This window comes from Cynocephalus volans, chromosome 2 (genome assembly GCF_027409185.1).
Source record: "Cynocephalus volans isolate mCynVol1 chromosome 2, mCynVol1.pri, whole genome shotgun sequence".
Classification (NCBI taxonomy): domain Eukaryota; kingdom Metazoa; phylum Chordata; class Mammalia; order Dermoptera; family Cynocephalidae; genus Cynocephalus; species Cynocephalus volans.
The window spans coordinates 101,121,180-101,144,963 of NC_084461.1; the positions used below are offsets into that span (position 1 = coordinate 101,121,180).

A 23,784-nucleotide genomic window follows, 5' to 3' on the forward strand; every position below is an offset into this window, starting at 1 on the left:
CTATGTTATTTAATCCTCAAAATAACCCTTTCTAGGAGGTATTATTATCTTTATTTTGAGATGAGGACACTGAGACCCGGAAAGGTTAGGTGTCTTGCTTAGGAACATAATTTTTAAAGGACAGAAATGGGATTCAAATCCAGGCAGTGACTCCTCAGCAGTGGTGTCGGGGTGGAGGGGGAACACCCTGGTACGTGCGGGTGGAGAGAATTTTAAAATAATAAAACCAGCTGGAAGTCAGAGGGTTCCCTATTAACACCAGGTATCCGCAATTTTCAAAGATGCAGTGATAAAATATTTTTTCTACTTGGGTGGACTGCTCCCATTATCTTATTAGGCTGGGCACTGTTATGCCTGTATTTGGTGTCTGACGCTGGAGCAGCCACGGTACAATTCGGTGGAGAGCAAAACTAAAACGCTAAGAATGGCAGAGCAGAAAGATAGGAAAAACTTGGGTTTGTTTTTTACATTTTTTTATTATTATTGTGGTAAAATATACATAAAACTTACCATTTTAACCGTTTTTAAGTGTACAATCCAGTGACATTAAGTACATTCACAATGTTGTACACCATCAATGCTACCCAGTTACAGAACTTTCTCATCACCCCAAAAGGAAACTCTGTACCCATTAAATAACTCCCTATTCCTCCCTCCCCCAGCCTCTGGTAACCTCTATAATTCATGTCTCTATGACTTGTGTCTCATATAAGTGGAATCATATATTTGTCCTTTTGTGTCTGGCTTATTTTATTCAGCATAATGTTTTCAAAGTTCGTCCATGCTGTAGCATGCATCAGGATTTTATTCCTTTTTAAGGCTAAATAATATTCTGTCGTATGTAAGAACCTGGGGTTTTTTTGTTTGTTTTTTATTAAAAGATGGCCAGTAAAGGGATCTTAACCCTTGACTTGGTGGTGTCAGTCACCCAGTGAGCCAAGTGGCCATTGCTATATAGAGATCTGAACCCATGGCCTTGGTGTTATCAGCACTGCACTCTCCCAAGTGAGCCACGGGCCCGCCCTGAACCTGGGTTTTTAACAACACCCTTAAGCCAATGGAGTTTGGATGTGTTGTCCCCTCCAAAACTCATGTGGAAACTTGATCTCCAATGTGGGGGGTGTTGGAAACTGATTGAGTCATGGGGGCGGATCCCTCATGAATGGATTAATGCTCTCCCTGGGGGAGGGGGGATTAATGAATGAGTTCTCCTGGATTAGTTCCCACCAGAGCTTGTTGCTTAAAAAGACCCTGGCACCTTCTCTCTCTCTCTTTCCTTTATATATTACCCAGCCTCAGGTATTTCTGTGATAGCAACACAAAACAGACTAAAACAGCCACCATACTTTGGGGACCTCTTAAGATAGATAATAATTTTATCTTATGGTTTAGGCCATGTGGCATTGGGTTTTCCTAAGTGACATAAGGCACAGCTCAAATTATTCTGTGTGATGCTCCAGGGTGGGCAATAAGACACACTGAGGATATGGAAGCTCCCTAGCCTGAGGCAAAATTTCCCAGAATTTCCCTTTGTATGTATCTATATCTACATGTGTGCACATAAGCACACATACACACAAACACATGACTAAGCCCACACTTTTACCTCTCTTTACATTTTCAGTTTTGATAATCCCTGTTACAATTGTTAATTTCAACATCTACTGTTACCCAGCACTTAACATTTTTTTCATCATAAAGAAATATATTGAACTCCAAATCGACAGATTCACGCTTCTTTTCAAAACACTTTTTCACAATCTTCATTGGAGTTAGAAATAACTAAGTTTAGTCAATGGTAAAGGATGAAAACATTTATTGAAAAAATACCACCAGCATCAATTTATCCAAGTTTGGTAGGCACAAAGGGTGGGTGGCTAATGTTTTATTAGTATATGAAATCTGAGATACAGGAAGCATTATGGCAAAAAGAATGAATACTTTTATTAACAGAAAAAGAAAAGTGAACAGTAAGCTACTATGATGGAAAGGAATTTTAGGTTAAGAAAATGTCACCGTGCAATGAAAGCAATCTCCTCCTCTGATAAGTGCTATAGAGGAGGCGGCTTGATTCACTTGCAAATTCCTCATGGAACATTTTGGTTCATAGCCATGAGGAGGGGCACTGCAAAAAGATGTGAGCAGACCCCAGCACTAGTGGAGGATACATAGAAATGGGGATAAGGAGAAAGAAAAGTCAGGTAGAATGTCTTTGCTCAGGGTACCTATAACAAATGTATTTTTAAAAAATCTGAGTAAGGATGTATAATCATTTTTTTCTGTGACTATAAAAGTGTAATAGACCACATTAAAAATGAATTATGCTATAAATATACAAAAATATCCTTTCATTGTAAGCTTATATGAAGTTTCTGCAATTATTATTTTATTATACATCACATTATAGGATTCTGTCTTTTTTGCTTGTTCCCTTTTCTGGTTCCTAGTTTCTCACATCCTGGGAGAGGACAAAGGCCTTTAGAGATCCATCAATTCAACCCTTTCATTTCACAGATAAAGGCAGGCAAGTGGCTTGCCCACAGTCACATCAATCCTCCGTGGCAGAGACCAGACCAGAACCAGGGCCCGTGACCCCCAACAGGAACTTTCCTAATTAAACATAGCCCATTCTCCAAACATGACTCATTCTCCACTCTGTCCCCAATCTCAGATGGGCAGAAGATACTGTGAGGGAAAGGAATATGTTTGGTTGAGGCCTCTGGCTTGTTATGAGTGTGGGGCACTAGAAGAGAAAGTGATAAAAATGCATCTCCTTCTTCTCCCCCAGTCTTTAAAAATAATCCACAACACACACACACACACACACACACACACATGCGCGCGTGCGCTACTCTGGATGTTTACATGATAAACATTTACTGGGTAGAGCATTGTGTGTGAAAGAAACTTTTTAAAGGCTGCCAAAAGAAAGGTTATTAATTTTAAACAAGAATATCTGACCACACACAATCATACCACCTTTCGGAAGGTCTGCAAATAAAGCCCTGGTTACAGACGATGACTAACACGGAGAGCTTTGTGCTCCAGTGGGCATCTCAGCACCACTCCATGCAGTCCCTAATCACACACTATCAAAAGGGCTTCAAATCAGTGGTGGGAACTGGCTCCAAATATGCAAATTCCAGCAGAAAAGAAAACACGTTTGACTGGATTATTTTAAAACGACCCACTATTTTCACATCTATTTCTGATTTCATATTCATCAGCACTCAACATTCTAAATTTTCTATTCTGGTAGTCCCTGTTTCTGCGGGACAATGCCCACAATGCTTTACTGCAACGTTCTTGAGAGGTGCCTCAAGAGAGAGGGTGGTCAGATCTCTTGGGGTCATTTTCTTCTGTGTCCTTTGACAACAAAAGTCAGAGCATGAAAGTGTTATCTCTTTCATATTTTTAAAATGACTATCATACAAGTTTTTGTTCAAGGTTCAATACAAGGAATAGAATTGAGAATATCCTTTGTCATATCCATGAAATAGGAATACTGTGAGAGAAAAGTTCTTGAAACTCTGACAATCTCGAGTTTACTGAAACATCAAAAAGTACCACAATTCTATGAACTGTCCTGCAGAAATTTATCTTTCTTGTGCTCCATAGGTTTCTATAAGAATAAGGCTCTCTATTTTCTGGAGGAAGCTTTGTCATTAAAAAAAAAAAAAAAAAAAAAAAAAAGGCTTTCTTTTATTTAAACATTTCCTAGAAATTGCTTTCTCAAGTGCAGATTAATCATTTGGCTTACAAAACAGGGGCCAGCCCTGCATTGTGTTTTCATCTCAGGCAATAAATTGTCTTTGTACCATATTTCTCGTCTCTTTCCATATAGTTTGTTGTGTCTTATACACAGAGTCCTGAAAAATTCTTTCTACTTGTGTAGGAAAGCCTCGACTTTCTTCCTCTAAGGCATTGATGGTTTGCAGAACAAAAGGAGTCCTGTCGCGGGGAAGGGGATTGTTCAGTGGCCGCATGGGTATGACAGAGTTGTATTTGTGCTGCCTGTTAACGGAGTTCATCAGGGACGTATAGAACTGGAAACTACACCAGGTATCTCTTAAAAAGTTTTCAGTCAATAATAAGATTGTCCATGCGGACCCATTTACAGCATCATCTAAATTCTGTAAATGCTGTCTGCCACATGGCATCTCAGCAAAGATTATGCCAGGTTTGACACCAAAGTCGTTTTCTAGCAGATTCTGGACTCTGAGGGCTTCCTTGGTGTCATCTTCCGCGTGCAATATCACAAATTTGAGGAACTCCTCTCCTGCCTCCTCTTCAGGCCTGTCTTCCGCTCTCTCAGCTCCCTCCCACTTTCTTGCTGGCTCCTCTGTTGTGCTGCTTCGCTCAGCGACATCACACAAGGACACATCTTCCGACTTCTTGGAATCTGACTCATGATGTCCTTCACTTGTATCCACGCTGTGGCTTCTACCCCAAGAGAGAGAAAGAGGGCAGGGATGTATTTTAGACTTTCCGATACCCATTATAAATATCCAAGGCAGAAGAAGAAAGCTTTATTTCTTAGCATTTCTTTTCAATCTGAAAGAAGAAATAACAAGGCAGAAGAACATTGTCAGTTTCATCAAGACATTAAAAATGGAAGCTTTCATTCAACCTGAACAACTCCAAAAGATTATAACAAACAGGTCCGAAGAAAGAAATGACGAACAGAAAACTGGGAAACTAAGCCACGAGTCTTTCGTTGAGCTTCACAAGGGCTACCACAGGCAGTCAGGGGTAAGTTAAACAGAGGGTCCAGTTTAACACAACAGGGGACACCGGAAATTGTAAACGGTATTATATTAACACTATAAACTCCTTATTAACACAAATTACTTTGGTATTTTGGTGAAAAGGTAACATCCCATTCTATCCATATGGAGTTTACATACAGCTTCTCCATCATCAATCAAATTATCGTGAGGAATAGAAACAGGAAAACCTATAGAAACATAATATTCAAATATTAAATACAAATGATTTTTGTAGCAAGCACAAATGCCAAATAGAACACAAATATCCTAAAGATGACCGGCAGCAGCTCTGCTAACTCAGCATAAAGAAAAGATCGGAAATGTCAAATGAAAGTATGTCTACGATTCACTGGTTCAGAGCTTTTTTGCTTATTGTGGTGGTGGAGCTGGTAGAGAAGAAATTATAATAAGAATGTGTGAAAAGTAAGGGATATCTTCTTCTAACTAATCCTGGAAAAACTGAAGAAAATATATTTATTCACCTAAGGAAAACTTAACATCTCAGTTTGGAAATGAAATCTACAAACAAAGACTTGTAATTTTCTCCAGCAAAATCAACAAAGAATGATTGTAGCTGAAATTCATTCTTTTATATAAAAAAAATTCTAAATTCAGAGTGGAAGAATTACATCAGCTGGGAAAGAAAAGTGCTCCATTTGAATCTATTTTAAATAACTCTTGGCAATGTTACTAATAATTCCCCCCAAATAGGCAGTTTCAAGGGGAATTCTATTATGAAAAGACAGAAAATTTAGAATAAATAAATATAGGTTCTATATTTTCAAATATGGGCCATAGGCTATATTCCGGGACATTTTATTCATTGTGCATGGGCAAAGATCAGATTCAAAAAGAAATTATAATTACACTCGTAATGACATAAGCAACATGGCTACTTATGCCTAAATAATTCAAGTTTAGAAGAAATTGTTCAACAGAAGTGGTGAAAACTGTTATGGGAAGAAAAGATAAGGAAAAACACGTTGAGAATTTCATCCTAATATCTATAAGGAGGAAAGTGGTTTGCTGCTACCTGTGACTAGTGAAGGCACAGCTGGCCACTGCTGTCATTCACCACATCTGTTCTTTAGGTTCTGGCTCCCTGGTGTATTGTCTGCTCCTGGTGTATTGTTTTAAGTACCAGGCTTAAAACATTTAGGTTTCACCTTCTTTGCCCCAGCTAATTGGGAGGAGATGAGGGTAGCCAGTGGAGAGAGGACATGACATCACTGCTCATAGGAATAAAAACATGTATGTGTATGTACATTTTTTATTTACTTTCTAAAAAAAGGTAGTGGTTGCAACACATAATAACTTCGAAAAGGTTAATTTTGAAAAATCTCACTCCGACCCTTGTCTCCATCCATACTGTTACTTAGCCCCATGGCCTCCTACTTTTATAGTTTCTCCTATATCCTTTCATTGTTTCTTTATGAATATATATTCTTTTTTTCTTTCCTTTTTTCAAAAGGGGTATCATTCATATACACACACACACGCCATATATATACCAAACAGCAGTATATAGATAAACACTAATATACATTTTCCCCTTAATATTATATCCTCAGATCTTTCCATATCAGCACATAGAGAAAACTTCCTCACTCTTATTTACAATTATATAATCTTCCATCATGTGGATGTACCATAATCATTCCCTGTTCTCAGATATGCAAGTTGTTTCCAGTCTCCTACTATTATGAACAATACTGCAATGAGTAACTTTGTACAAAAGGCATTTCATATGTGTGCAAGCTTATTTATAGAATAATTCCCCCAAATGGAATTTCTATATCAAAGGACAAATGCATTTCTAATGGCAATAGATTTGGCCAAGTTGCCCTCTGCTTTTGCTTTTAACTTGCTTTTAACACTCTATCTCCACCTCTTGCTCCAGAAAAGATCTAAGACCGAAGCTACTAATTAGTATTGACCAAAGCTCAACCGAGTTAATCACAACCCCTCAGGCAACAGAAAGGTGGAAAAAATTCATCAGAACAGAGACCTTAAACTGAAGTTCTGAAAGGAAGATCAACAGTTCTGAGATAAGAGACTCCAGAATTTATATCTAGGCAAAAAAGGGCCTCAATGGAATTCCCCACATTAAACAGGAGTAATAGGAGTAAAAAGAGTATGACAAATACGCTATGGCAAGTATGCAAAAATATTACAGGAAATAAAAAGAATATAAAAAAGAATCATAGCATACAAAAAATTTAAAATTCCATTTTCATTAAGACTAAGCATTCTGGAATCAGACAACCAGAGTATAAATCAAAGTCCTGCTACAAAATAACTGTGATTTTGTACAAGTTACTTCTCTGTGCTTTGATTTCATCATCTGTAAAATGGTAATAATTACAGTACCTACATTTACGGTTTTTATGAAGATCAAAGGGCTTAGAACAGTGCCTGGCACATAATAAGCCCTCAATAAATTTTAGCAGCTATTATTGTTATTAAATACACAACAAAAAAACGAAAAAAAATTGTATAACAAATGTTTATGTTCTAGGTAAGTGCTACTCAAAATGTAGTCCATGAAAAAATTGCCTGTCTCTGAACTCTTTGTTACCAGAAGATAAGGAGATTGTGCCAGGATGTAAATTAACTACATCAGTAAGTAATTCAGCTGACATTTTTTTCACAGCAAGACATTCTCAATGAAGAAAGCAGTTTATATTATGGTACATGCTTCTTAAATTATTACGGTCAAGCATTTTGAGTAACATTGCTATAGGAGACCCTAAAGAAAATACGTAATCAATGAAAAATTGTTAAAGATAACAGAATTAGATGAAAAGGGAGATTGTAGGGAGACTGTCAAGGACCTAAACACTATTAGAAGAAACAGAAACAGGAAAGAATGGAATAGACATAACTCAAAACCAAATCAGTTAAACATAGTAAAAAGGCTTGAGAAAAATCACAGAATATGGAAAGGAAAAAAGACACTGAAAGTAAAGAAATTTGGGAAAAGATATAGCTATGGAAATAAAAGCAACCAATGTAATGAAAACAATAGCACCTGAAATGAAAAAATAAAAAATCAATTGAACACACAAAAAAATTCAAAGATATAACAATTCACCACCCTAACTCAAATGATCAGTCTTAGCGTTGTTGACACAACCAGACATTATATGTCTCCTGATGTAATTTGATATGATATACACAGTGTAATGTAGAATGTATTCTTGCCAAAATGTTTAATCTGACTCTAATCAAGTCTTCAGATATAATCACCAGCTTATAGAAAATAAGGACAAGAAAAATGTCCATCAAGAAGTGAATGGAGAAAAATTGTGGCCGATCTATCTCATGGAATTCCACTCAGCAACAAAAGGGAATGAACTATTGATACACGCAATGATGGATGAATCTCAAAATAATTATTTTATGTGAAGGAAGCCAGATCCCCCCAAAAGTACACATTTTATGATTCCATTTATATCAAAATGCACAGAATGCGAACTGATCAATAGTGGCAGAGAGCATTCCTTCAGACTTGATAAGGAGGCGGCTCTATCACTTCTCTTACCTGTAGCATTTCTGTTTTATATGACGTTCTTGAGAACTAATTTGCCTTTTATTTTTAAAAATTCCCATTACTTACAGAGCTATGTTCTACGATGGTTCTCCTGAATTCTAAAACTCAGATTGCTCTCTCATGGAGACTTTGTTCCATCACCTCAGCTCCACTGAGTGAGGTTTTATAATTTGAATACATGCTGAGGTAGGATCTAGAAAATGCAAGCAAGGTCCTAAAGAGTTAGCCAGTTTTTCTTAGGAGTGAAAGAAAAGCTTCTAGCTTAATAAGCAGTACTAAAAAGTAACTGTCTGAATTCATTCACTCAACAAATATTTATTGATAATCTACAACCTTCTAGAAGCTGAAATTCAGCAGTGAACATAACAGAAAAATATCCTTGCCCTCATAAAGCTGAAATTCTACTGGGGAAAGACAGACAATAATAAATGAAATATGTATATCATACAGCATATAATATAGTCTATAATTGAGAAATGTGTTGTTAGGCAATTTCATCACTGTGCCAACATCACAGAGTGTACTTACACAACCTAGATATTGTAACCTACTACACACCTAGGTTATATGGTATAGCCATTGTAATCTTACGGGACCACCATCATGTAAGTGGTCTAGTGTTGACTGAAACGTCATTACATATATACACAAAGGTACTTCAAAAAGTTCATGGAAAGATTAATATTATCTTTCAATTCTGTTTTTCCATGAACTTTTCAAAGTACACTCGTATATACATACACACACACTCATATAGTATAGGAGAAGGTGTTAAGTGTTATGGGAAAAAATAAAGCAGAAAGCTTAATAAAAACTGTTGAATGGAATTTTTGTTGTTGTTGTTTTTAAATAAGCTTGTTGGGGATAAGGGACAATTGAATGACGATATCAATGAGGGGAGGAAGTCATCCATGCAGACATCTGGAGGAAGAACATTCTAGGCAGAGACTAACAAGCATGCAGGGCGTGAGACTGGAGAGTGTGTGGTGTTTGAGGAACCATGAGAGGGTGGGAGAGGGCACAAAGGGGCTGAGTGAGCAAAGGGTTGAGTAGAAGGAGATAAGCAAAAGGAGAAGCCCGGACAGGGTTTGGAGCAGAGATGTGACAGATCTGACTAGTTTCCATAGGATCACTCTAGCACTGACAGTAGAAGGAAGGGAATCAAGGACAGAAGCAGGAACACTAGTTAGGAGATTGTGGCAGAAACCCAGTGGGAAAATAATGGTGGCTTGCACCAGGGTGGTAGCAGTGGAAGTGGTGATAAGTGGCTGGATTTGGGGTATATTGTGAAAGCAGAACTCGGAGGATTTGCTGATGATGTTGAGTAGGCACTGAATACAGAGTCTGGAGTTTGGGGGAGAGGTCCGGCCAGGAGATGTATCATTGGCATTTATCTTTGTATAGGTTGCATTTGAAACCTAAAGACTATATGAGATCATTAAGGGACTGAGTATAGATAGAAAAAGGAAGTGGTCCAAGAGCTGAGCCCTAGCGCTTTCCAATATTATGGAAGATAGATAGATATAGATATATAAATATATGTGTGTATGTGTTTGTGTGTATATATATATATCTGTATCGATAAGTATATCTATCTATCTATCTTACTGGTCCTGTCTCTCTGGAGAATCCTAACACAATCTTCCCTAAAAGTTTGTTGTTTAAGAATTAAAAGTTAATTTTTGCATTTTTAAAACACTTAGACCACCTGGGAAGAGAGGCTCCCAAACAGTAGTAAGTACAATAATCATCAGTAATAATTTAATAATAAAATACACACACATATACAACTTTCAGTCTGTCTGTATGTTTACCAATATATAAGAGAAAGTTTATATATTTTAAATCACGGCTATTGAAATTTAAAATTTTAACACATTTAAAATTATGGCATCTAGTGCTTGAATCCTTCAACCACGGAGAGCTTTTAAGTTTTCTTTCCTATCTGAACAGCACCATCTTGTGGCAAATATATGTAAAATTAAGGATTTCTTCACTTGTTCTATTAATAAACATTTTGTTATTAATAAATGCTGATTGTTGTTAATAAATAAGTTTTGTTGGAAACTTACTCTGCACCAAGACCTGCCAGGTTTTAGGGATGTGAAGCCAGGGTAATTAGAAATACAACTAGGACTCACTAGACTGGCACTTTATTCAGAATAGCAGGTGTTAAAAAAGCACTCAGGAGGGCCACCTGCAGAAGGCTGCCAACAGGAGGGAACACTTCACATTAGCAAGACCAACAGCGGTGGATATCATCCAGGGAGCAGGAACAGCATGTGCAAAAAGACTAAGGTACCAGAGGGCAAAGGAGGTTAGGATTATTTTGTGCTAGACATTCATATGGCCCAAGTCCATGTATGTGGGGGTAGAAGGGGCAAGGGATAGTGGTAAGAGATGAGAATGGAGAGATAAACAGGATTAAGAGAGCATACGAACCTAATATATTATGCTTAGGACTTTGGATTTGATCATGTTGGCAGATAGAGAGCCCCTAGTAGGTATTAAGTAGGGGAGTGGTATGTTCTGACTTGTTTTAGATGGGTTAAAATAAAATCTGTAGTAAAGAGAGTAGGCTAGAGGCTGTAAGGTCCTAGGCTGGGAGAATAATGAGTTAAGAGGTTGTTGCAGTAATCTAGGTGAGGTAGCAGAACTCTGAACTAATGAAGTGATAGTGGAGAGAAAGATACCTAGGAGGTAACATGGGGTGACAGAGAGGGAAGAGTCAGAGCTGCCTCCCAAGCCTGTGTCTTGTGTAACCTGGAAGACAGTGGTGCTATTCGCTGAGATAAGCAATATAAGCAGGGTGAAGTGGGGGTGGGGGTGACCAATAAATCCAGTTTGGGACCTATGGATCTAGGGTGCCCATGACCTAGAAGAGAAGCTCTTCAATAGGCACTGGGACATGAGGCATCAAAGAACTAATAACAGTGCGGGCCGGCCCCAAGGCTCACTCGGGAGAGTGCAGCGCTGGGAGCTCCGAGGTTGCGGGTTCGGATCCTATATAGGGATGGCCGGTGCGCTCACTGGCTGAGCGTGGTGTGGACCACACCGTGCTGAGGGTTGCGATCCCCCTACTGGTCAAAAGAGGAAAAAAAAAAAAGAACTAATAATAGTGAAGAATTATGGAGCCCAAATCTGCCAGACAGAAACCCAGAAGCCAATCTCCCCCTAGGGTATTTTCTACTTCCAGAAGAAGAAAGGCTGTGCTGTGCTTTTTTTTTTTTTTTTTTTTGGCTGCGTACAAGGGACTTTATTGATGGTACACAACAAGGTAGGGCTCCCTAAGCCCCTCCTCCAGGGGGTCTGGGATGGAAACTGTGTCAATGAGGGGACATTCTCAGTGTGTTGGGGGACTGAGTTGGGCTGGGACACCCCAGCAGCTGAGGGCCCCTCTCCTCCTCTCATGCTCTCGCTGGGGCTGGTGGTCCTGGGGGCTCTTACTCCTTGGAGGCCATGTGTACCATAAGTTCAAACACTCTCTTGCTGTACCATTTCATTGTCATGCCAGGAAATGAGCTTGACAAAGTGGTCATTAAGGGCAATGCCAGCCCCAGTGTCAAAGGTGGAAGAGTGCACATCACTGTTAAAAGTCACTGGAGACAACCTGGTCCTCAGTGTAGACCAGGATGCGCTTCAGGGAGCTCTCTGATGCCTTCTTCACCGTCTTCTTGATGTCTTCATATTTGGCAGCTTTCTCCAGACAGCAGGTCAGATCCACAACTGATGTGTTGGCAGTGGGGACAGGAAGGCCATGCCAGTGAGCTTCCCATTCAGCTGAGGTATGACCTTGCCCATAGCCTTAGCAGCACCAGTAGATGCAGGGATGATGTTCTGGAGAGCCCCATGGCCGTCATGCCACAGACTCCCAGACGGGCCATCCATGGTCTTCTGGGTGGATGTGACAGCATGGACTGTAGTTGTAAGTCCGTCCACAATGCCAAAGTTGTCATGGATGACCTTGGCCAGGGCAGCTAATTAGCTGGTGGTACAGGAGGCATTGCTGACGATTCTGTGGGTGTTTTCGTAGGTCTCATGGTTCACACCCATCATGAACATGGGGGCGTCAGCAGAAGAGGCAGAGACGATGATCCTTTTGAGCCTCGGCCTTCTCCAAGGTAGTGAAGACACCAGTGGACTCCACAACATGTTCAGCACTAGCATCACCCCATTTGATGTTGGCAGGATCTCGCTCCTGGAAGATGGTGATGGCCTTCCCATTGATGACAAGCTTCCCATTCTTTGCCTTGACTGTGCTATGGAACTTGCCATGGGTGTAATCATACTGGAACATGTAGACCATACAGTTGAGGTCAATGAAGGGGTCACTAATGGCAACAACATCCACTTTGCCAGAGTTAAAAGCAGCCCTGGTGACCAGGCGCTTAATACGGCCAAATCCATTTACTCCAACCTTCACCATCGTGTCCCAGGGTGCGGCTGGCACTGTGCAAGAGGACGCAGCTGTCTGGAATAGGGAGGATCAGAGAGTCTGTGCTGTGCTTTTGACAACCTCTCATGGTCAATGAGACAAAAGTATGAGCCTAGGGTCCACCAACATGACAGGCAGCCATGTGCTTTGGGGTGGGCACCTGAACTATACCCTAGGTGCAAGGATGATCTAGAAATAGAATGATCCTCCCAGAAATGGAAGCATAGTTTTAAATAATCCCAGTCCCTGAAATCAGATTAAGGTGATCACAGATTGTTACTGTTGCCAGGGACCTGGCAGAAGCAAAAATAAATCCTCTCTGGAAGAAGACAAAAGAATGAGCAAAGGCAACCGACAATAGGAACAAACTTATGCAGATTCCAGACTTGAATTAATAACTATGGTTGCCATGTTCACAGGGATGCAAGATAAGACTGAGAATTTTTTCAGATAACTAGAAACTTTTGTTAAAAAGGGATGGCAATTAAGAAAAAGAAAAAATCTAGAATTGAGAAAAATAACAGTTGAAAACTAAGAACTCAATCGATGAATTTAAAATCAGATTAGATCAGTAGAAGAAAGAACTCATGAACTGGAAAACAGCCTAGAAGAAGCCATTCAGACTAAAGCACAGAAAAGAAAAGAATGAAAGAAGGGCTGGCCCGTGGCTCACTTGGGAGAGTGTGGTGCTGATAACACCAAGGCCATGGGTTTGGATCCCTATATAGGGATGGCCGGTTAGCTCACTTCAGAGAGCATGGTGCTGACAACACCAAGTCAAGGGTTAAGATCCCCTTACCGGTCATCCTTTAAAAAAAAAAAAAAAAGAAGAGTATAGAAGATATAAGACAGCAGATAAGAAAGAAGAGAGACAATGGGACAAAAGCGATAATTTAAGAAATAATGTGAAGACTTGGCAACACTGAAGAAAGGCATAAAATTACACATTTTAAAAGTCTTATGAACCTTGAGAAACATAAATAGAAGGGAATCCACACCTTGCTTCATCACAGTAAAACTTCTGAAAGCCAACAACAAAGAGAAAAGTCTTACAAGCAGCAAGAAAAAACAGATTATCTTCAAAGGTGCAACAATTAGGATATTTCTCAAGAAAAACAATGATAGTTTTATCAGCACCATGCTCTAAATGAGTGAGCTATCCTGCCAGCACCAACAACGATAGTTTTAAAGTGTTGAAAGAGGGACTTCTGGTTGAGATGGTGGAATAGACAGTCCCCAGTGTCACTCTCTCCCACAAATCAACCAATTTACAACTATAAAAAAGCAACAACAGACAAGCTGAGTCCGCTGGAGCTCAGGGGAAGAGAAGGAGAGACCTATGGAGTGCGTGAAGGTGGAAGAAGCCACGATGAGAGAAAGAAAAAAACATTCCGAATGTTTCGAACCCCAGCCACTTCCAGGCTGGAGCTGCTGAGTGCATGGGCAGGAGCCAGCAAAAGCCACAGCTGTGCCCTTTGGATGAAGTTGCTTGGAGGCAGCAGGGGAGAAGAGGGCCACCAAGGCCAGAAAGACCACTAACAAAGTTCCTGTGGACCCACATAGGAGTGAGGTGCCACAACAACTGAAAAACAGGAGCCACTCAGAGGTCAGAGAGTCACTGCAAGGGACGGGTGCACGGCCCATCCCATGGGAAGTGTTTGCAGCATGGGCGGTGGGAGAGATGGGCCTGCCAGGAGAACACTGGAACACTGGGGCACAGCAAGGATAGCTGATCTGCTCCCCAATCAGCATAGGACCACTCAGAGGAAACTGGTCAGGAATGCAGAATTGCATGGGGTACAGTTTGATGAAAAGATTCAGGCCCAGTCCAGAGTTTCTATACAACCCAGGCTGACGATTTCACTAGACCCAGAAGTACCTATAAAGTCAACCATTAAAATCTGAGCTGCACAAAAAGCCTTTCCTAGGGAATCAGCAGCAAAGCAGCAATTTAGCTCAACCACATAGCTCAAGTACTGGTCCCCACAAGAAGTTTCACCATTTTAGAAGTAAGCAAAGGACAACAAATTAGTTCCAGCACAGAGTTTAAGTGGTGGGAACAGCAAATAATCCAACACAGAAATGAAAGAAAAAAAGTACTCGCAACCAGAGACAAAGTTTGATATTAACTAGTAAAGGTCTCATTTCACCAAAGAACACCTATAACACCTAGAAGGACTGGAAGTCCCCTGGGCTACCAAGCCAGAAAGGGGGGAGAAAATGTCTTTCATTTACTTAAAGAAATGCCCCCCAACATCTGCAACCAGTCCTGAGCGTAGGGGATGAGGGCCTTGGTCATGCCCCCCTGACACCTGCGGCCAGCCCAGTGGCAACCACTGAGCCACTGCAGGAAGTTCCCTGGGCTGTCCCGAGCTAGGGCAGTGGGGGGCTGAGGGCCTCGGCCATGCCCCCACAACACACACAAACAGCTCAGTGACGACCACCAAGCTGTACCAAGAAGGGCCACGGGTTCCCAAGCTGGGGTGGTGGTGGGCGAGGGCTTTTGCCACACCCTCCTGACATCTGCACCCAGCCCGGCAATGACCAAGCCACCACTGGAAGCCCCCTGGTCTCCCCTATGGGAATGAGGGGGGTTGCCACAAGCATCAGTCCCACCCCTCCTCCTTCCTCCTTTTCCCATTACATTTCCTTCCCCTTTCCCCTCTCCCTCTTCCTCCCAACTGCTCCACAATAACATCCTAGAATGTAAAAAAATAATGTTAATAAAATAAAAAAGCAATTGAAAAAAAAAATTCAAGTGGATTGGCATATAGCAACGATGAGATAATGTGCAAGTACAGTTAGGTGGCTAATTATAAGATTATAAAAAAATTTCTACCTTTTATTTTTTCCACCAATCATCAGTTAAAGAATGTAATTGGAGGAAAAGTTAATGACACTATAATGACAAAAACCTTACAACAAGTAAAAATAAATTTAACAGGAAATGTGTAAGACGTATATAAAGAAAACCATAAAACTTTACTTAAAGACATAAAAGAAGCTCTAAATAAATGGCAAGACATACCCTTTAAAACTAACTAACTAACTAAATAAATAAATAAATAAAGTGCTGAAGAAAGCAGCTGCCAATCTAGAGTCATAAACACAGTAGAGAAAGCACAAATAGCCAATGTCAGAAACGAAAGTGGGATCTAACTAATGACCTTGCAGAGACTAAAATGTAATAAAAGATTTATCATGAGTATACACTAACAAAAGTGAAAACTGAGATGAAAAGAACACATTCCTACCAACAGACCATTCCTTAAACAGACACAAGAAATAAAAATCTGAATAATTCAGTTATTATGAAAGAAATCAACTCATAATTGAAAAATCTCCCCACAAAGAAAACTCCAGGCTCAAATGGTAACCAGGGAAATCTACCAAATATTTAAAGAAGAAATAATAAAACCAGATGATTGAAAAAGAGGAAACACTCCCCAACTCACATTTAAGAGACCAGCACAACCGTGACACCTGATGTGAATATTACAAAAAGGAAAATTACTCTAACTCATGATTATTACATTAAAAATCATAAACAAAATGTTAGAAAAATAAATCCTTTTTATAAAAAGGACACTATATCATAACCAAGTTGGTTTATTTTAGGAATGCAAGGTTGAATACATGCATATACACACACACACACACACACAAATTCATACATACCATTGAAAGATTCATTATAGTAAAGACGTCTATTCTCTCTAAATTGATCTACAGATTGAATGCAATCCCAATCAAAATCTCAACAAGACTTTTTTTATTTGGGTTTTACAAATTCAATTCCAAAATTTCTATGGAAATATAAAGGGCAAAAATAGTCAATACATTTGCAAAGAATAAGTTGGGAGGACTTGCTCTACTGGGCACGACACCTACTATAAAAGCTACAATAACAAAGACAGCATATTACTGGCAAAATGTTAGACAAAGAGCTAATGGAATGGGATGAAGAGCCTTGAAACAGAGCCATACATATACAGACACTTGATTTACAACAAAAGAGGCACTATGAAGTAGTGGGAAAAGGACAATCTTTGTAATATGTAATGCTGGGAAAATGACTGTTGGTCAGATAATGGTTATATGGATGTTTACTATTTGATTTATTTAATTATATACTTTCTTCTGTGCACTTTTGTGTTATATTACATATTATGTTATTACTATATTAAAAAGTTTTTCAAAAATGTATCATGCTTGGCCATTTTCTCTTCTGCCATGGCTCCCAGCCCTCCCTTACAGCTCTATAACTTCAGACATGGCTGAAATGTTTCCTCTAACTAAAATAACATTATCTTCTTATCCATCTTTTAAAGATATGCTCAAATTAAAATACATAATACTTACAGTAATGATCCCAATTCTGTGTTAAAATTAGAGTGAATATGTATCTTTGCATATGCTTCTTAAAAGTATATGTATGTGTACATACATATTCACACACACACACAGTTGTGTGCTTTCCTATAGAATACCAAGTCACAAGGGCACTGTTTGTCTTAGATGTCTTATAATTTTAAGTAAATAAATATATATAAATGCATGTGTTTAAATCCAAAACAATACCAAACAGCAAAGTTATACATTTTTCTCTGTGGATCAGCCAGTTCAGGAGACTAAATTCTATCACTGGCTCTCAGTCTATAAGCACAAAACTGCTCAACTTAACTGAGCTTTCCTCAGTCTGAATGGCAGCTTGACAAAGTGTTTATGCTGTGTGCCAAAATTTTGTTTTCTAGCAAACAGTTTCCATGCATAATGACAAAGTACAAGTGATAGTGGCTGCACCTGTCAGAAAGAAAAATACGATGGATGTTTTTAGCTAAAATTGCCTTCAGAAAATGATCAAAGAAACAGAGGGTACAAAGATCAGCAGGCAATTAGAGACTGGCGGAAATCCTTTGGCATTAAGAAGGCATCATAAATATCCCTGCAGCCTAGGAGGACTGACTAACAATTGTGTGAACTGGATGGAAGGTGGTCTGGTAATGGGATACAAATTTAAAGTTACATCATGAATTTCCTTTCATTGCAACAGTGTACCTTGGTAGAGGATGAAACCTATCAGACCCACCAGCCCACTGTGGCCTGGGTCAGTAGCCCCACTGGATCTACCTTCAGTGGCTGAAAACATATGATGTTAGGAGATTTTTCAAAGACAGACAAGCTCATTTCCATCCGAGATGATGAATTCAGACCCAATTCAGTTAATGTTCCTTCTTCCAAAAGGCGTCCCCTTCTGTAGGTTTACAGCACTCTTGGCTCCATACACTACTCTTAACGTGATTCCAATGGAGACTAGGCCACAAGAACAAATATAAGTGACAGACACCAAACTGATTTTAGAACAGTCCCTCCTTCTGTGGACCAAAACTGTCTTACTAGGTCAAGCAAATGGCATCTGGCCCATAATAGGCACTCAATAAGTGTAGGGCAGATGAACAGACAGGTGAACAGATGAATGGATTAATCAATCTTTCCTCCTCAATCTTTTCTGCCTCAGATATTCCATGTCCCGGTCAATGGTGGTAGAAACCCGGAAATCATTCACATTCTTCTCTCTATTCAAAACAACTCTCTCTCACAGCTCCATCCAACTAATCCCTAAACCCTGCTAATAATTCTGTCTCTTAAATTTTTCTCAAATCTTTCCCATTCTCTCCACGTCCCTGCCTATGCCTTAGTTTAAGACCTATTACTCCTTCTTTGATTTTTATAAGTTCCCATAATATCCAACTGGTCTCATTGCCTCCCAGTCTCCTCCCCTTTACATTGTCTCTAGAAAGATCTTTATGCAAGGAAAACTGACCCTATTTTTCTCTTGCTTATAAATATCCTTGGTATACCCTATACCTTCAAGAAAAAATGTTATCTTATTAGAATAACATTCTAGACACTCTATGATCCAAACTCTGCTTTTATCCATACATCTGCCCCACCACATTACTCTTCAGAGCTCCAATATCCAACTATTTGCAATCCCCCGAAATGTCATGTCTTGCCTCTGTGTTCCACCTGCTCAGAATATACCCTTCCCCACCCATCTACATGAATAGCTCCATTTATGTTTCAAGATAACACTCATGGATCATATTTGTCAGAAAGTATTTCCTTTCATCTCTAAGTATTCCTACTCTGTACGCCCATAATAACCAGTTCATGTCTCTTATAATATGTATCCCACAGCACCCTTAAGTGGTCTTCCTTGCTGGCCTGGGAGGAAGCTCCCACCTCTCTTCTGAAAGACAGGAAGGTAGTACATATGCAAATGATAATAGAACCAGTTTCTTGGGATTAAAATGAAAAATAAGCATTAAAAACTAATTGTCTTTTAGTGCCCAATGGCTTTTCATAAAGATGAAAATATTGTCTTTCATTTCCATTCCCACATATTTTTAAGAGGGAACTAAATTTATCTATAAAATCTTGTCAAATTCTGATAATGGCTCACTCACGGCAGAATTTAAAAACTTGTATAATATTCTCTGAACATGCTCCTTTATTTTTCTTCTTTCCATTGAAACTGACTGTTCCTGGTACCATTCAAAAAATCTCCAAATTAGAGACTACTGTTTCCTACTGAAACAAAGTAATTACCAAAAAAAAAAAAAAAAAAAAAAAAAAAAAAAAAAAAAATCATTGCATATTCTTTTGGTAAACTGGATGATATTTTGCTTTCATTTTCTATATTTAAAAACGAGAACTGGTATTAAAGGGCAAATCTTCTCCAAACTAAGTAGAGATCTTATGAAAATATGAAACAAACACAAACTGTTTTATCAAAAGGAGGCTCAAGAGAAAGATGACTGTGCATTTTTAATATTAGTACTAGCAACCAACAATGTTTTAAAGATGCCATAAGCTTCATAGAATACATACGAAAAGAGTAGCATTCAGTATTTAACAGCAACCCACTCCACGAGGCCAGTGAACAGGGAAGTGAAGGAGTTTAGTCTGCCATAGTCTAGCAGAGACCTGCTGCGGGCAAAGGGAACAGCAGCACTGTCACTACAGTGAAGTGGGTGAGAGAGAAGTTAGGAGATGAGATCAAAGAAGTCAGGCGCTGGATCACACAGGGCTTAATGCTATTGGAAGAGTTTGGTTTTGATGATTCTGATGAAAAGCCAACAGAAGGTTTTGAAGGGAAGTGAAAGTTCTGATTATGTCTGAAAAAAATTACTGCTGGTTGGAAAAAGACTGTAGAGGAGCAAGGGCAGAAGCAGGGACTTTACAATCTCTAGGTAAGAGAGGATTGTGGCATATCTTAGAGAGGGAAGGAGATGTGGTCAGATTTGAGATATCTTTTCAAGATAGAGTCAACAGAATTTCCTGGATTCTTGGATGCAGGGTCTGAGCTAAAAAGAGGAGTCAAGAATGATTCCTAGAGTTTTAGCCTAGCTGAATGGTAGTAATGTTTACGGAGATAAGGAAGGCAACTGAGGAGGAGCAGAAGGGAGGACCAGGTGGGTGTGGTATCAGTAATGTTCTTTGTACGTACTAAATTCAAATGCCTATCAGACTTCCATGAGGAGATGTTGAGTAAACATCTGAATGTATTCAGAAGAAGTCACAGCTTAGAGATGTTATTTATAGCCATGGAATATGGCTTGGGTAGAAATTACCTTGGAAGAAAGTATGGCTAGAAAGAGAATGTGGCCAAGAACTAAGCCTCATGGCACTCTAAGGTTGAGTGGTTGAGATACAGGAGTGACCCTCGAAGTGGAAGGCAGTGTAGGAAAATGTGGTGACCTGGAAGCCAAGAGGAGAAGAAAGAATATCAGTGAAGAATATTAGTGAATATTAGTGAAGAAGAAAGAATATTAAGTTGGAGGGAATGATCAGCTGTGAACTATTACTACTACAGGAAAAATGAGAACTGTGCACAGACACTGGGTTTAACAAGATGGTCACTGCTGACACCAAGAATAAATAGGGGGTAATGGAGACAAAAAGTCTGAGATGAGAGGGAGGAGGAGGAAGTAGGAAAAGTGGAAAGGCAAGTCTTTCAAAGAGCTGTAATATATATATATATATATATATATACACACACACATATATATACATATACATATATATACACATATATATATACATATACATATATATACATATACATATACGTATATATATATACATACACGTATATATGTATATATATACGTGTATGTATATATATATACGTATATGTATATATATATGGGGGCAAAGAAGTGGAGTGAGACCTAGAAAGGAATGCGTGGTCTAGGGGGGATTACTTAAAGACAAGAGATTTAACAGCAGGTATTTGTTAAATGAATTAACAACAACAACAAAAAATACCCATGAGGAACAAATGACTCAACAGATGAGGTGCAAATGACTCAACAGTATAAACATGGTTTATAATTCAAGTCGCACACAGCTGAACATAAGAATAACATTTTCTTTGCCTCAATGTACTTAAGTCATTATTCTGTACCAGTTCACCTATTTTCTTATTTAAATGAGATATAAAATGAAGTTGCTTAACTCCATTTATAACCAACACACTACTTAAAGTGTTAAAATGTAAGGATCATATTTTTAAAGACTTTTCTTTAAGTTTACTACCCGGGAAAACTGGAGCACTCCTAATATAATAACGAAAACTAGCTCACAGCTGCCAGCCCAAATTATTTTTATCCATATTAGCTTTGGACAAGAAGCCCAATAAGAAAATCCAACCCCACACCCCCAGCACTGGCTCTGTGCGCCTGGCTGGGGCTCACGGACAGCCCCGAAGCCATTTAGGACGCTGGGCTATTTGCTTCTGGTTCTGAGGTTCCTTTCAAAAGTAGGTTTTCTAGTCAAAACGAAACAGAAAAAACGCAGTTAGTGGATTTTCCCTTTCCATTAAGGCAACCGACTGAAAGGAGGCAGTGGGCCGGCCCCAGGACACCCGGTGCCCACGGCGGCGGCTCTGGCCCGAGCGCCCCGTACTTGCCTGGAAGGCGGGCGGCGCCGCGGCCAGGCCGGCCCGTGGCTTTTTCGTCGTCGTCTCCCGCGGAGCGAGCCCGGTCGCTGTGCGCCTTGCCCGAGGAGTCTCGAGCGGGGGATGGTCCGGTACGCGGCCGGCAGCAAACGCCGACCCCACGGCCACCGCCGGCCGCTCTCCGCCCCGCCCGCGCCCTAGCAGACGGGCTGACACTTGAGCCGTGGGGGAGGCGACTGTTCGCGCCCCGCCTCGCAGGCCCCGCCGCTCCCAGGGGCAGTTCGGGGAGGCCCGGCCGCTGCGAGTCGGGGGTTAACGAGGCTGGATCACTGTCGGCAGAAGGAAAAAGCCGGCCAAGGATGGGGAGGAGGAGAAATCTCGATGGGGAACTGTCACCGAAGCAAATGTGGGCTCTCCCTGAGCGTCTCTCTTTTTAGAGTGTTCCCTGTAAGTCACGACTTCGAGGTCAGGAGAAACCCTGAAAGGAATTCCAGTGTCTGCTCCTTACAGACCAAACAAACCCGAGGCCCCTCAGAGGTACAGCGACTCTCCTGGTTCCCACAAATGGTCTCTTGACTTTTCCTGTCCCTTTGGGGCTCTCTCACTGACCACTGCGGTCAGCCACAACCCTGGCCAGGGGTGCGCAGTGCATGAACTCCTCTCCCAAAAAGCCACTCTGCGAAAGACCCCTTTCCTCGGGTTCCTTTTCCACAACCGAAGCAGACGGCAACTTCACTGAATATTGAGGGAGAAGGAAAAAGCACTCATGTAAAAGCACAAAAATTCTTATAAAGCTAAAAACGCGATCTTAACACTGCTACCTCAGGCTTCCAGTGCTAGTGCAGAAGTCTCCCCGCCCTTCAATTCTCAGACAGCACCTCCTCCCTGCAGGAGCTCATGGACAGGAAACTGGGGCGAAGGTCCGCATCCGGGTCTCAGTCATATACAGGTGGAGCTAAGAGTTACCTTTTCTCTCCCAGCAACAGGATGGACCACTGAAGGTAGGCAGTGGCAATAGTAATTACTCAGTAAAATGCTATTGTATAGTCGGAAACAACATGTTAAGCACCGTGTCAACACAATTAGTTATTCGCCGACAGTTGTTTCTCCTCACTCCACCTCCCAACAATTCTACCTAAGCTCCTCAGGTAAATGTGGCCTCCTTGTTACTAAATTCAATTGACACTTTTTTCTTTTTTAAAAAAAATTGGGGGCAGTTTGCCCTTAGGGGAATCTGAACCCTTGACCTTGGTGTCAAGCTCTAACCAACTGGGCTAACCAGCCAGCCCTCAACTGGTAACTTTTGTTGCACTCATTTCCCCTGGAAGTCATCTTCCTCAACTGACAAAGTTGACCATCAGTCTCCTCCAAATGCTGTATTTCCTTCATGTCAACGACCCCGCGTTGCCTTTGCCTTCACCTGCTTGTTAAAATTCTTCTTTCAGTTTCCTCTGCCTGTTCCTCTTCCTCTGGCAACCCTTGAAATCAGTGCTTTTCACACTTTTTCACTGAAATACCACTAATGACAGATGTGATAAACATTTCTACCCCATTCACCACTTACATCACATGCATAAGTGAGCCTGAAGTCACTAATGTCAAGGGAAAATTTACTTGAGCTGTTCAATTTTAAGTTAAATTACTCCAAGCTTTGCATTGTTCTTCATGATATGTTCACATGTTATACTAAAAAATACTTTAAATTGGTTCTAAATTTAATTGCTTAACATTTTCTCTCCAAATTTTCAAGAAAATGCACCAATCACTTATGCCACAAGTATTTATAGAGTGCTTTCTATGTGCTAGGTACTAGTATGAACAAGAGAGACATGGTCCCCAGTCCTCATGGAGATTTTATATTCTAATCTGGGAGACAGGTAAACAAGCAAGACAATTTCAGATTGATAATGAATGAATGGATGGATGAAAGCAGATTAAGTGGGGAGGAGTGCTAACTGGATCAAAAAAGAGATGGCTTCTCTGACATGTAAAATGTTTTTCCCATGGCTTCACACCCTTGAAATCTATGGCATCAAATGCTGGTGTTTTCAAGGTCTTCATC

General features: G+C 40.2%; 1 protein-coding gene and 1 pseudogene across 1 annotated transcript; both read right to left on the minus strand.

Moving 5' to 3' along the window:
* Positions 1 to 456: 456 nt before the first annotated feature.
* Positions 457 to 21,822, minus strand: TICAM2 (TIR domain containing adaptor molecule 2). Its single transcript, XM_063086572.1, has 2 exons — positions 21,735 to 21,822; positions 457 to 4,554 (listed from the first exon to the last, which is right to left on the minus strand). The coding sequence occupies exon 2, from the start codon at positions 4,497 to 4,499 to the stop codon at positions 3,795 to 3,797; it is 705 nt and encodes a 234-aa protein (XP_062942642.1). The 5' UTR covers positions 4,500 to 4,554; positions 21,735 to 21,822; the 3' UTR covers positions 457 to 3,794.
* LOC134369817 (glyceraldehyde-3-phosphate dehydrogenase-like) lies at positions 10,460 to 21,819 on the minus strand (annotated as a pseudogene).
* Positions 21,823 to 23,784: the final 1,962 nt, after the last annotated feature.

Bases quoted from the DNA above. Each gene is read 5' to 3' on its own strand.
- TICAM2 (XM_063086572.1), bottom strand. From the start codon at position 4,499: ATGGGTATCGGAAAGTCTAAAATACATCCCTGCCCTCTTTCTCTCTCT.